Here is a 15281-nt window from a genome sequence, read left to right on the forward strand (position 1 = left end):
GATCTCTGAGCGCTTTCTAGTTCCAGAGACTTCGCCTTTTTAAGCCTCCCCATACCGGTATACAATAAATTAATATTGATTGCACAAGGGAAACGGTTTACTGATGTTTCGGCGAATAACGTTTGGCAACCTGTTTCATTTCGCAACTTTTCATTTTCCAACTGTTTAATATTTCTGAAACTAAATATTTCAGGATTTTTATAAAACTAACTTAACCTAACTCAAAGGGTTCTACACGATGGCCCTGAAATAAATCCTGAAATGTTTACAGTTTTAGAGTTTGCGAAATAAAAAGTTGCGAAATGAAACAGGTTGCAAAACGTTACGTTGCGAAAAGGCAGTACTCGAAGGGAAACATAAATCTGACGCAAAAGGGCGGTGGAAGCTACAATACATGTCTGAGTATTTTAAAGACCCATATTAATTTTCTTGCCCTGTCCACTAATAAATCTGTGTGAGGATGTCATGAAAGTCTCTGGACCAGCAAAACACCAAGATACTTTACGCACTCCACCTTGGCTATTACGCGGCACACGTAATTTGTGTTTTTTAAATCATTACATTTATGTATTTTGATTGTAAAGTCAAAATCGGGTTGAGTGCTGCTTGGCCAGGTGGCTATCCTGGACAACCCAGCCTTTGCGGCCATCCTCGCCTCGCATCCTCCCATATTTTACCAGTAAATACTACGCTGCAGTGTCATCAGCATAAGACACCATGTATCCCCCACCGATCTTCATGTTACAAAGAGTGTTAATATAGATCAGAAACAGGGTTGGACCAAGAACACTGCCCTGAGGCACTCCGTATAATAAAGGGCCAAATCGTTTAGTAGCAAATCTCACCACCGTTAAAACAAATAAAACATACTTTTCCCCACTTCGTATCACATACATGTCGATCACTATGTCCATTCGATAACGTAAAAAACAACGAATTAATTAACAATGACTTGGACTCATTGATTATCGCAGACCCTATTACATGTGACCTTGAGGAATGCAAAGCTTTGATTCCGGTCCATTCTCCGAGCCTAAAAATTTTAAGCCAAAACATACGAAGCGTAACTTGTAATTTTCCGGGCTTATTGACTCTTCTAACCAGAACTAATGTAGATTGGGACGTAATTGTCCTAACAGAACAGCTTTATTAGCTGTCTACCGACCCCCCGGACAAAAAAATATCACCGATTTTCTCGAGTCCCTCAATTTTATTCTGACTAGATTTAACTGCTACAAAAATATCATTGTGACCGGAGATATTAATATTGAAATAGCGGATGGCAGCCAGGATACACGCTCATCAAATTACCTCAACCTGATGGCGTCCCATGGCATGTTCCTGGCCCACTCCCTCCCAACCCACAGTCGCACCTGCTTGGACCATTTGTTCCTAAAAACAAAACTGTATGCTCGTTGTTGCGTGGTCAACTCTTCCCTTACGGACCATGATTGTGTAAAACTATACCTTAATTTAACCTTGCGTAACGCTCAGCCTGTTAAAATGAGAAAACACATAGACATTGTAAATCTCGACAAAGATGTCAAAAGCATTGATTTTGATCCGCTGTTTAGGATGAAAGATGTTAATGAAGCCACTTCCTACTTCATCACGGCCCTAACGGCTACAATAGAATCCAACACAAGTACAATTAAAATTCCAGGCCGAAAGCGTGTAAGGAAGGGATGGATTACTCCTGGACTCCTAAAATGCATAAAAAATCGAGATAATCTACATAAAAAAATTAAAACATCACCACATAATGAAATATTAATAACTACATATTAAAGGTATACAAATCATTGCAATAAAATCCTTAAAATAACAAAACAAAACTACGAAAAACCTAATTGTAAATGCTGGATCTAACAACAGGAAACTATGGGATGTCATTAAAGACATTACCTACACTAAAATACAAAAAAAACACCGACTGAACTAATTACTTCATTAAATCCCGTTGACTCAGTAAATCAAGTAAACAACTTCTTTGCAAATGTAGGTAAATCCCTAGCGGAAAAAATAAAATCTACATTTGACAAAAATAATATACCAGATGACATTCCCGTAAATCCTTCCGGGAGCTCTTTTGTGATGCTTCCAACTGACGAAGTTGAGGTTGAGACACTGATCTCCAACCTTAGATCGGACTGCGCCTCAGGCCTTGATGGTATATCGGGATCCCTTGTCAAGCAATACAGAAAAGTGCTTACTCCTCCACTTACTTACATTTGCAACCTATAGCAATTGAAACCGGTGTGTTCCCACGGTTATTTAAAAGAGCTCTTATCCTTCCCATACACAAGATGGGTGACAGAGGCTGCGTCGATAACTATAGGCCTATTTCCATCCTCCCCTCACTTTCGAAAATACTGGAACGAATTATGAATACAAGACTTGTCAAATATCTTGAAGCTAACAACCTAATTCCGCCGCAAAGAACAACCGAGATGTTCCAAATCACGTCGCTGGATTGTTGCCGACCGTGGCTGATATCTCCAAGCAACTCCGAGCAACTGAACTGTTAGCGGAGCGCGGCGCCGCTCGTTATTTCGTGCGCGCGGGTAGAACTCTTCCCAGGTTTCGATATACCCACATATGAAAGAATTATAATGCCCGAACATCCCGCCGCCTAACCAAGCCTAGCCTTGGTTAACTACAATCTAAAGGTAACCTGCATAATTTAGAGACATGCCTAGTCAAGAACCCGTATTGAGTCTTCACTTCCGCTACTCTAACCACTCCGTCTCTACCTGGCAACAGTTTAACTAACCGACCGCGTCGCCACTGTAGAGCCGGTAAATTATCTTCTTTAATTAATACATGTTCGTCTAATTTAGGAGGTTCCGTGTGAGAAGTCCATTTAAACCGCTGTTGGAGAGTATGAAGGTTTTCATTCCTCCATCTAGCCCAACTCACTGATTTTTAAAGCAAAAATTGCCTGTTTGAGCTCCTGAGGTGAAAAAAAATTTGTTGGAAAGGACCTGTAAAAAAATAAATTGTCATTATTTATTTTTATTTTGCACGTATGAAATATTAATAAAAATGTAGGGTACACCACCCCTCAAACTACTTAGCTGTGATTTTGTTCTAGCTGGTATGGATTAGGAGAAAAACTGAATTTTTTTTCGGCCTTATCTGTGTGAAAGGTCAAGATAGAGGGCTGAAAGTTAGTGATTCTTAGTTATGAGGCGACAAACAATGACATTTACTAATTCAACTATTCCTCACAGGGGGCAACATGTCCCTCCTTAGCCTGTTAAACCCTTTATGGAAAAAATAAAGTATGTAAACAACGTTTAACCTATTTACCTTTTTGGTTGTCTTGGTTTATTAAAAAGTAAACCTTTCAATTTTTTAAATTCGCATCTGACTGAACCTCTGACATTTTTTTTAAATTGTGAACACTACAAGACACTTGCTATTTATTACTTAATATTGTTGTAACTTGAAAAGTATTAATAATGGAAGTAGTCTATGACGCAGTTTTTAAATTATTCTCTGGAACATTGAAATTAATTACATATATAGTTAAACGTTTTTACTTGGTAGTCAAATTTATTGTGAGCTTTTTCTTTGATACTGTTTCTTCTCTCGTACTTGGTGCAATAACGTAAGTAAATAAATTGACATACAATATTTGCAAGCATTCAACCGGGAAACATATTTCTGTGACTTCAATCAATATTGAATATAGTTCTTCACACTTCCGTCTACTATCCTTCCTCTATATAGCTGTATTTTATAGCTAACCAGTTGTTGCCGCAGCTTTTTCTGCTTCTCGCGGAAACTTTAAACTCGCACGTGTCATAAAAATGAGCCTATGTCATGAAAAGAGTAGAAAGAATAATTTACTGAAAGTTTTTTTTTATGTAGAAACGACATTCGAGTCTTACCATGAGCTTTTCTGTGAAGGAAAACAAAGCGAGAAAAATCTGTAGAGGTGGGAAGTAATTCCATGATGTTAGTGAATTTTCCAATCCGCCCTGGGCATCCGTGGCAGCAATTAGCCCAAGCCCTCTTATACTCATTGAGGAAGCCTGTGCCCAGCAGTGATCAGATCACACATGCCATGACATGTGTAATTCGTAAATATGATGACATGATTAATCTACTTTTGGTACTTCAATACCAATTCAATACCGACGATGAATTGACGTTTAGTAATACCGAAGTAACCATTACTTATTGTATTTTACAGGACAGCGTACACTACCGCAAATGCAGTCACACCCCCTATATTCGCACTTATTGCACTTTATACTATTTTGTATACTGCAAAATTTATTTTTGATAATTTCGGTAATCCAGAATCTGCATCATCAACAATTCCGCCACGAAGTGAATATAAAGACCAATATTGTAAGGATTTTCCCGATTCACCCCAATGTCGCACGCCGCTTTCAGAGTCCAATATATGGAAATTACATTAATTTTTTCCAAAATTAGCTTTAATATTTAATATGGGTAGCAACATTTTTGTATAATTAATAATTAATAAATTATTATAAACCTTCCCCAAGCATCGGAAAGTGGAAATACCTACTTTATAAATGCAACAGGAACCTTTATTATTTTTTGATTAGGTACTTGTTAACATCTCGAATAAAAGCAAATTATAATAATGTATTAATAACTCAAAAATAAATTTTGTAAAATTTGCAAGGGCTTGTTTAATTTATCTAATATATATAATAATATAGGAAAGGAGTGTAATCATGACGTATGAAGAGTGTAAGAGATAGCATGAGATGTGAGTGTATGAGAGTGACAGAGGAAGAATGAATAAGCAGCAGGTGTATTTTGATTTTAAATGTAGAACGGGGGATTGCTAAGCGACGGAAGACGAAAGACGTGGTTTGATTTGGTTATTTTGGAAATTTCTAATTGGCTAAGTAAAGTTTTTTGAAGAGGTGTTAAATATATTTTTCTTCGATAGTCGACGTCTTAATAATCGAGGAACTGCAGCTCTTTTATTTTTATTTCCTCTTATTAATTAGAAATATTTTTTTAAGTGGTCGATATGACGTTTGTGAGATTGAAATTGCAGAACCGTTGAGGGCTTAGTACTTAGTAGAAACAGTAAAAAAAAAAAACGAAGTCAACTGTCACTGCTGTCACTGTCAAGTTGAATCTAACCTAAAACCGTTTTATTTACTTTGCGATTTGGTGCGATCAGTGTTTTTTGGATAATTTTTAAAGACCTCTCAGCACAAACTCAGTACTTTAAAATTTGCCGCATTTCTCCACGACCTTTGCATGATAATTGGACCACGATTGGATAGTTTCGACGACTATTTTGGCTCTGCTTCTTCGACAACGCTATCTTGCAGTCTCGACGACACTTGGCTTGACTTTTGGACCATTATTTTCTATTTTAGCGGCTTCACCTTTCAATACGAAATGAGTGAATTTGTGCGAGCAGATTCAAGGCACTTGCCACACATGGCTATGAGTCTAGAATATTTTGACACCAGTGATAAGTATACAATGTTGCCGAAATCAAAGGAGATAAAGCACTCTTGTCCGCACCGGTAAAATGGATGAACGTAAGTAAAGTAAGTGTAAGTATATCAATACAGTTTCTTGTCTATTTTTTTTACATTACATTTTAGGGCATCAAAAGTTGAATATGTTGCCGGACCAAAGTTGTTTGAGAGCACAGAATAACAAAAACATATTACCTATATTGTGACCATTTACTTAGATATCAACTGACAATGTGATTGATGCGACAGGTGATGTTGTTCTGCATTGGCTGGTAAATATTATGATAGAGTAAAATTTCTGTGGTTAGTGAAACATTATATTGTAACTAGCTGTTGCCCGCGACTCTGTCTACGAAGAATTCGCTTATTGCTTTCCTGCAAGTACTATGTATTTTTTGGGATAAAACTGTGAGGTAAAAAGTAGCCTATGTTCTTCCTCGGGACTCCAACTACCTACATAATGAATTTCGGCTAAATCAGTTCAGCGGTTGAAGCATGAAAAGTTAACAGATAGACAGACAGAGTTCCTTTCACGTTTATAATATTAAATATAAGTAAGGATTTATAATATTTTTTTTTTCAGGTGGATGTAAACACACATTGGTGTTTTTATTTTGGTTGCAAGAAAAAGCCAGTGAAGAAGCATAACCAAGGACATGCATTTTTCCATAAAAAAGACGCATAGAAGTACCACGAAACTCCTCAATGGTTAATGGAAGAGAATAGAATAGATTTAAGATTTAGCACGGAAATGTAATTTTGAACATGACAATCTCTTAATACAGAAATGTTTTTTTTTTTAGTTGACGATGCAAGTACAGTCGATAAAAAGTACAGTCAGCAAATTTTTTTTCTTAATAATATCATTTTTGGTTTTTATTTGTGTAAGCTTTTATTTTTCCTCACAATACTTTTTGTTGACTATACTTGTCTTGCATTGTCATCTAATCTGTAACCAGTATAAGTACTGCTGTGCTAAGCTAATGGTACTTTAAATTTGTATTCTCATTTTGGTTTATAATTATAATAGGTACATACATACTCGTACATTGCAAGTCGAATAAAATCTTGTAAAATATGTTTCTTTTCACTTATGATTTACATCATCAAAAATAACGAAAAAATGTGCAGAATTTGTAACATTGCTCACAGAGATTTTGATTAGGTTCGATTCCCGGTCATGTATGTATTAGAGTCAGACAAAATAAAACGGTTGAATGCCATATATATCCATACTAATATTATAAATGCGAAAGTGTATGTGTTTGTATGTTTCTCCGTCTTTCACGTCGCATTGGAGCGACGGATCGACGTGATTTTGGCATAGAGATTGTTTATGGGCCACAGAGTTATATAGGCTTCTTTTTATCCCGGAAAAATAGCAATATAATAACAGTTCCCGAGGGAACAGCGCGGAACAACCGAATTCCACGCGGGCGAAGCCGCGGGCAAAAGCTAGTATATATACACACATCCAGTTGAACTGGTAGAACAACAAGTACTAAAAATACAAGTAAATCACCACGGTTTTGTTATAACTTATGACCAATGGTACGCATATTGTTTACACATTTAACACACAAGTTAATCAAACCACGGTTGCTTAGGAAATGAAAAGTTTAATATGATTGACAGCCCTTTTATAGCCTGCCGGAAAAATCTTTACAGCGCGATTCAGCTTTTCCTTGAGACGAGATAGTGACATCTTTTGATGCAAAAGTAAACTAAAATCCCGGTTTAACACATTGTGACCTATAATATTTGTATTATATTTCCTTTTATTTCTTAGTAGTACTTCTAATGCTTTTATGGGGATGGCACAACTTGTTTTTAAATTACCCTTTGACAGGAATATTGTATACATGTTCCAATAAATCGGGTCTTTTGAGACATATGTTTATGCTAAACGTTTTTATGATAATTTGTGTATTTATGAAATAAAAACAATATAAATTATTGCATTATTATTATATTACTTTGCAAATTAACTAAAACCATCTAAAACACATGCAATGCGTTTAGCTTATGATAAACGTTTTTATGATAATTTGTACATTTATGAAATAAATAAAACATAAATTATTGCATTTTTATTATATTACTCTGCAAATTAACTAAAACTATCTAAAACACATGCAATAAGACAGCTTTGTCTACATAATTTTATGTGGTTATCTTTCTATGGTTAATAACAGAGACGCTTCAAAAACACGGATTCTAGCTAGGAAGTCGCTCGAAGGGACTAGTGATTGTGCGGCTGTATCGGGTCGTATATTTGTTACTGACATTAAAACTAAGGTGCAATTTTTAGTTGATACTGGGTCTGACCTATGCGTATATCCTTTAAGCTATTTAAGTGGACAAAGGCGTCATTAAACGAATTATGAGCTTTTGGCCGCGAATAATACTGTTATTTCTACGTATGGCTGGTCGAGTTTGTCCCTGGATTTTAATTTACGCCGTGATTTTTCTTGGTGATTTGTTATTGCTGATGTGAGTAAACCAATAATAGGTGTAGATTTTTATCTTTTTACAATTTGCTTGTTGATATTCGCAATGCGCGCCTAATTGACAGTATTACATCGCTCACATCAGTCGCTCTGGTTGCTTCTACTTGTGCCCGCCCGCAAATAAAAGTTGTTACAGGTGACTCTTCGTTCCATAAGCTGTTACAAGAGTATCCTGATATAACGCGGCCAGTTGGAACATCACAAGAACGTAAATTTAAGCACCAGACCCAACATTATATTAGGACAACTCCTGGGCCACCTGTTTACGCAAGACCCAGACGTTTAGCACCTGATCGTTTGAAGATCGCGAAACAGGAAATCGAAGAGATGGAGCGCACCGGTATCGTGCGAAGATCTGAAAGCTCATGGTCCTCTCCTCTTCACCTGGTCCCTAAAAAGGACCAAGGTTGGCGACCTTGCGGGGATTATCGAGCTGTCAATGCTCGCACGGTACCGGACAGATATCCGGTGCGCCTCATTGCTGATTTTTCGCACAATTTATCAGGCTGTAAGATTTTTAGTAAGTTGGACGCCGCTCAAACTTTTCAAAAGTTTATGGATGAAGTCCTTAGAGGTCTGGATTACTGTTTTCCATTTATTGATGACGTACTAGTAGCTTCTGCTATTAATGTAGAGCATCAGGAACATCTACGAACGGTATTTAAACGCTTTAGCGAATACGGCATTTTACTTAACCCTAACAAATGCGTATTGGCTGTTCCAGAAATAGAGTTCCTGGGCTACATGGTTTCATCTGAGGGTACTAAGCCTATTGGTGGTAGAGTCGAGGCTATTCAACATTTTTCACGCCCTAAGACAATTAGGGAGCTTAGGCGTTTTTTACAGACGTTTCGTGGCTAATGCGGCCAAGATACAAGCTCCACTCCATGGACTGCTTAGTGGTCCATCAGTGAAGAACAACAGCAGTATTGATTGGGGTCCCAGCTTGGAGAAGGCTTTCAATGCTTGTAAAACGAGTATTGCTAACGCTGCTCTTCTGGCACATCCCGATCCAACTGCTCCTTTGGCTGTTGTCACGGACGCGTCTGAACTATCTATCGGATCTATCATACAGCAGGAAGTTCAAGGCCATTGGCAGCCGCTAGGTTTCTTTTCTAGAAAGTTAACACCAGCGCAGATCAAGTACAGCGCTTATGACCGCGAACTCCTTGCTATTTATGAGTCAGTTAAATATTTTAGGTATATGTTAGAACTAAAACCGTTCTTTGTTCTTACTGACCATAAACCGATAGTATCCGCATTTAAAAAGTCTCATGATTCGTGTTCACCGCGACAATTTCGATATCTTGATTTTATATCACAGTTTACCACCGACATTCGTTATATTGCTGGCGAGGACAACGTTGCCGCGGTTGCACTGTCTAGGACTGACGCCATAACAGACATACTTGACTCTGACTCTTTAGCAGCCTCTCAAGCCACGGCCACAGAACTGAGAAATTTGATCAAAATCGGTTCATCCTTAAAATTGCAAAAGGTACCGTTTGGGAATACGAAACTTTTTTGCGATGTGTCCGGACCAGTTCAACGTCCATTTATTACATCCGAATTCCGGAAGACAATTTTTAATAGTATTCACGGACTTGGCCATCCTAGTATGGCCGGGTATTAGGAAAGATTGCAGAAACTGGGCGCGAACAATACAATACAATACAATACAATACAAATATTCTTTATTGCACACCATAAAGCAGTAAAAATACTTATAATATAAACACATTCACGGTATAGGCGGTCTTATCGCTTAAAAGCGATGTCTTCCAGACAACCATGCGAACGTGCATTTCTTGTCAGAAATCAAAAATTTCTCGCCATGTTCATGCGCCAGTGCATGATTTTAAACTTCCTTCGGCCCGTTTTTCCCATGTCCACGTAGATCTTATAGGCCCACTTTCGATTTCTAACGGATACAAATATTGTCTTACCGCCGTTGACAGGTTTACGCGGTGGCCTGAGGCAGTTCCGCTTACGGATATTAAGGCTGAAAATGTAGCCAAGGCATTTATATCTACGTGGATATCACGTTTTGGATGCCCTGAAATGGTGACCACAGATAGAGGTAGACAATTTGAATCTCATCTTTTCAGTAAAATTTCGTCAATCATCGGTTCACATCATCTTAAAAGTACTGCGTATCATCCAGCTGCAATTCGGCGCTTATCACCCGCCCTTCGTAGTAGACACTAGTATTCATGGACCATGTGAGGTCCACTCGTTGTAGACGCAGTGTCCTCCCACACGTACGGACATACGATATCGGTTGAATGGGTCTAGTTCATACACTTACCGCTACGTATGCGTTGCGGGCAACCAGACTCAGTGTGTGCAATGGGCGAATGGTTGCTGGAATCTATTTTTTGATGTGTTGGTTAAGTACGAGTTGCGTCGAAAATAATGCAGAATAGGAGATCCACGTTCAGAGAGAAATATTTTTGGGTTTTATAATACTTAGTTTGGTAATTTTTGAAAAAAAGAGTAGCAAAACTTGATATATATAATTTCACATGGAAATTTTTTGAGATTTATTATTATTTTTTACAGCTTTCTAGTATTTTTAATGGGTGCTTCATTTTTATTACGTCAGTGATCCACTAAATACTGGTCTATTATTTAAATGACAAAGGTAATAAATATAATTATAATTTAGCAAATCGTTTTCTTTCATGCGCTTTTTTCCTTTTCGTAACTTCTGATTATCAACGAGAAGTAGACGTTAATACCTGTAAAAGAAATCAGTCCATCAAATTCAAATTAACATGTGTTCAGCTACGCAAATGAATATTATACGAACTAATAACTATGCGATTGAGCGTTATGATCATTTATATTATGAGCATTGACATTATGAAAATTCAGTTATGCGAAGTAATGTTATGCGAACAAATAATTTTAGGAATGAACTTATGACAATTTATATTACGGGTAAGCATTCACATTACGAGTATTCAGATAAATATGTGAATTACTGTTATACGAAAAAACTCGAACAAATAATAAAGTTATGGAAAAATTACTTATGACAATTTGAATTAGGAATATTACTGTAGGTATGCGAATTAACATAAACCAATTAAACGCTTCCGTGTGGGATGTATAATAATCTTCGAATAACAGTTGGTTAAAAAAAGCTTAATAATATACCTGTGAGAAAAAGTATATTCAGAACAATTGACATGCTTTCCAAGTACAGTTTCGGGTATACCATGGTCATGACTAGAAGTTCCCAAATAAAAATGCTGATCACTGTCATTGTTATATAGTTCCACATATTCTTATATAATTTGACTGCCCATAATTTTTCCTGAAATGATATTTGGTAAAGTCCAGTATTACAAACAGTGGTATCCACTCCTGCACCTGCACCTTAGAGCGTTTTCAGATTAACCGATCCGATATCGAGGCAAGTAAAATGTATGAAATATGTACCTGCCTTTGCACATTGTCCGATCCGATATCGGGTCATCTTTCATACATTTAACTGGCCCCGATATCGTATCGGCGTCTAATACCGCTATCGGATCGGATAATCTGAAAACGCTCTTATGTGTATGTAAACTCTTTATTGTACAAAATAAATATACAAACACAATTGATAAATGTAATGGTGTTATGCATTGTAATAACGTGAAATAAATAAATTTATTATTTCAGCTGACTATTGTATGTAACTATTAGATGCTAAGGCTAAGGTCAGCGAAAAATTACCTTTAAAATACCATAAGCGAAGAAAAAAGCGCCCACCGCAACCAAGCAGTTGTACACCGTGATAGCAATTTCTGAAAAGAAAACAAAAAATGTACATAGTTGTGAGTAATGATGGAGGGGACATAAAATATGAAAACTGGCCAAGGAGTGTGTGTCTCGTCACTACGCGCAGGCACAATGTAGAGTTCCGTACCAACTAAGTATGATACCTCTTTATTATAGCGTATTTTTTAAAGAGAAAAGTACTGTTTCGGATCCAGTCAACCAGATCCACCCTGAGCGTACTGCGACCGTAAGTTAAAACATCCCGAGAAGAAGAAATCATCGTTAGAAGTCCTCGAGTGGCTACCGCAAACCGGAAAAGAAGCGTTGGGGGGCCTCCCACTAGGTGGACTGACGACATCGTGAGAGTTGCGAGTAGCTCGTGGATGCAAGTGGCGAGTTTCGTTTCATTATGGCAATCTAAAGAGGAGGCCTTTGTTCAGCAGTGGACGTCATCCAAATAAATGAAGAAGTTAGAACAAACATAGCCATTACGGATGTTAAAATAAACAATACGTCGCTAACTTACTTATATATATTGTCCAATCAGGCAACTTAACTGAAGAGTATGGACCAAGCCAGAAATGTACGGAGAACAGCGTGGTGTAAATGGGGCCAAGAACCGCTGCTACCAGGCAACCTGTACTGAGTTCCCATTTTCCAAGAAATGTTTTAAACTGAATGCACATAATTGCGATGAAAAAAAAATACTATTACGTTATCAAGGTAAAAACTGAAACAACTTGTGACACTGTCTAATGTTCCTATTTTAAAATTATCCATAGATAATAAACGTCCACCTATAATTATAGGGCATATTAGGCAAAGCCCTGCGCAGGGGGCGACACTAGTACAAACCGTAAACAAACCGCCCGCGCCATGACAACTTCAGTTCTCTTCATATTTTGTCGCTATAACGTATCGTATCATGACCAAAGAGTATTAATACTTATAGAAATCATGACATATTTATTAGTAAGAAAATAAATGATTTTACATCGATAGTAACCATAGAGCTATATTTACAAAAATGTAATTGAAATAATAAGATATAACGATATCGTATGGACTTTTGAAATACTCAAAAAACAAAAACCATAAACATTATGGTATGTGCTAGTGCTGCACTCTGACGTCATAAAATTGCAGTAATATTCCTTTTTTATTTGGATATGCATTTATGACACGTTTTGTTTATTTAAGGCACCCATAGAGATATTCCCTAGACTTGTCTAATTTTTTTTTGCCTAATTTCACTTTGTCTTACAACTTTTACGATAAAATAGTTTTTTTTTATTCGAGTGGATGGCAAACGAGCAAGTGGGTCTCCTGATGGTAAGAGATCACCACCGCCCATAGACACCTGCAACATTAGGGGGTTTGCAGATGCGTTGCCAACCTAGAGGCCTAAGATGGGATACCTCAAGTGCCAGTAATTTCACCGGCTGTCTTACTCTCCACGCCGAAACACAACAGTGCAAGCACTGCTGCTTCACGGCTGGATTAGCGAGCAAGATGGTGGCAGCAATTCAGGCGGACCTTGCACAGGGTCCTATCACCTGCAAAAAAGTTGGTCTAAAGTCAATTTGTATAATTTTAGTAGGTATTCATTATTAATACTTTGTCGAATTTTCATTTTTACTGAATGATCATTTGCATAACTTTTTAACTAACATTGGATGGTCTAATGTTGAACTATCGTAATTTGTTTTGCTTAATATCATTACGCCTAATTTCGGTACCTAAATTGTTTATTATAAAATAAAGTAAGTAGGTTAAAATTAAATTAAATTAATCCATGGATACATTTTACTACTTATTTATTTGGTTCAAGCAAATCACAAACATACAGGGAATAGGTACGACGACGAGCGAAGCGAGAAAGCGTTAGGAAGAACTGCGACCCTACAGTGCGCGACGCGAGCGGCCGGCGAAGCGTCAGAATCGACTTTGCTTATAATACTAAACTTTTTAGCTTTAACTAACATTAACAGAATGTATTCAGATTAACCATGATTAGAATAAATAAAATTATGCGATTTGTATGTTACATAAAATTATATAATTCGAACGTTATGCGAAATAGGTGAATGAAATTATGTGACATGTCTTGGAACCCATTCGTTGGCCTTCGTTAGCCCGGTGTGGACGCGCCATAAGTGAAATGTCCAAAAATGATATTAAGCTGTAATCAATGTTTCACATTATAAATCATAACTGTTGCATATCTTCTATAATATAAAAGTGAACCGCCAGAGCGGGAAACAAAACGAGACAGAGCAGGATGGCGCAACTACAACACCATTTTGACTTGTTTCTCCCAAACAACGCATTATTTCTCTGAAATTTTAAAGCAATTAGTTTCTTTGACCTTAGGGAATTGCGAAAAACTTGAGAAAATATGATATTGGGTGTGTACATTTTGTATATTAAGCAAAATAAAATCATAAGTTCGAATTTAGAGCCAAAAACGAGCGATCTATTATCTATGCCAGTGTTGACATTCACGGAAAAAGAAATCTATTCAATATCCTGCATTGCAGTCTGTAAAGCTCTTCACCCCATTCATTGCCTACTTTACTTTCTACTACTACGTACTTTACTTTCGTCTAAAAAGCAACTGGTCTTGGTAGTGTGTGGTCTAAAAAGCTGCTGGTCTAAGTAGCCAGTGGTCTATAAGGCAACTGGTCTAAGTAGCAAGTGGTCTAAAAAGTAACTGGTCTAAGTAGCAAGTTTCCGGCACTCCAGTTGCAGATTTGTAGATATGCATAAGAAACAGTGGTCGTAAACCTTCTGTTATTTTTTTATTATCACTGTTTTTGTACAGAAGTGCCTAATGAATAATGTATTTTGTCGGAAAAGTTCGTATTTAGGTACCTTGATACGATAAAAAAACATTATTCACTAGATCTATAAGCAGGTGACTGACTATAATTCTACTTATCCTACTTATTATATTATAATTATAAATGCGAAAGTTTACTTTTTATTAACCCCCGACGCAAAAAGAGGGGTGTTATAAGTTTGAACGCTATGTGTGTCTGTGTGTCTGTATGTCTGTGTGTATGTGTGTCTGTCTGTGGCACCGTAGCTCTATATATATCTAAGCGTCGTCGGCGTCGGGAGACCGCTGAGGTTAACAGGAAACTAAAGTACATAATATGATGTATTTTTTAAAGTATTAACCTTAGCGGTCCCGCGACACCGACGACGCTCAGATAAAAAAAATATTGCTAGGTACTTATACTAAATTAACTTAGGCTAATTTTGCGGAAAAATCAGCATATTCCCCGCGGGATAGGGCTAACCGAATTCGCGGGCAACAGCTAGGTAGTGCATAATTATTTTTTTCTCAAAAATGTCCGTAAAAGTTGACATTATTCTTTACATATCAGAAGGTGAAGTGCATAGTTTATGGCCAGAGAAAAATTAAAAAGTTAAAAAGATTGCAGGCGCGCTAGCTCGACAATAATGAATTAGCGCGCCTGCAATCAGTCACATTTTTTTTTAAGTT

The 15281-nt window shown here is 37.2% G+C and overlaps 1 protein-coding gene across 1 annotated transcript; it reads right to left on the reverse strand.

Annotated features, from left to right (window-relative positions):
• Nucleotides 1–9798: 9798 nt before the first annotated feature.
• Nucleotides 9799–12476, reverse strand: LOC141428481 (uncharacterized). The gene is made up of 4 exons (XM_074088474.1): nt 12297–12476; nt 11726–11796; nt 11162–11321; nt 9799–10740 (listed from the first exon to the last, which is right to left on the reverse strand). The coding sequence occupies exons 1-4, from the start codon at nt 12454–12456 to the stop codon at nt 10682–10684; spliced, it is 450 nt and encodes a 149-aa protein (XP_073944575.1). The 5' UTR covers nt 12457–12476; the 3' UTR covers nt 9799–10681.
• Nucleotides 12477–15281: the final 2805 nt, after the last annotated feature.

Source organism: Choristoneura fumiferana, chromosome 6 (genome assembly GCF_025370935.1).
Source record: "Choristoneura fumiferana chromosome 6, NRCan_CFum_1, whole genome shotgun sequence".
Classification (NCBI taxonomy): Eukaryota; Metazoa; Arthropoda; class Insecta; order Lepidoptera; family Tortricidae; genus Choristoneura; species Choristoneura fumiferana.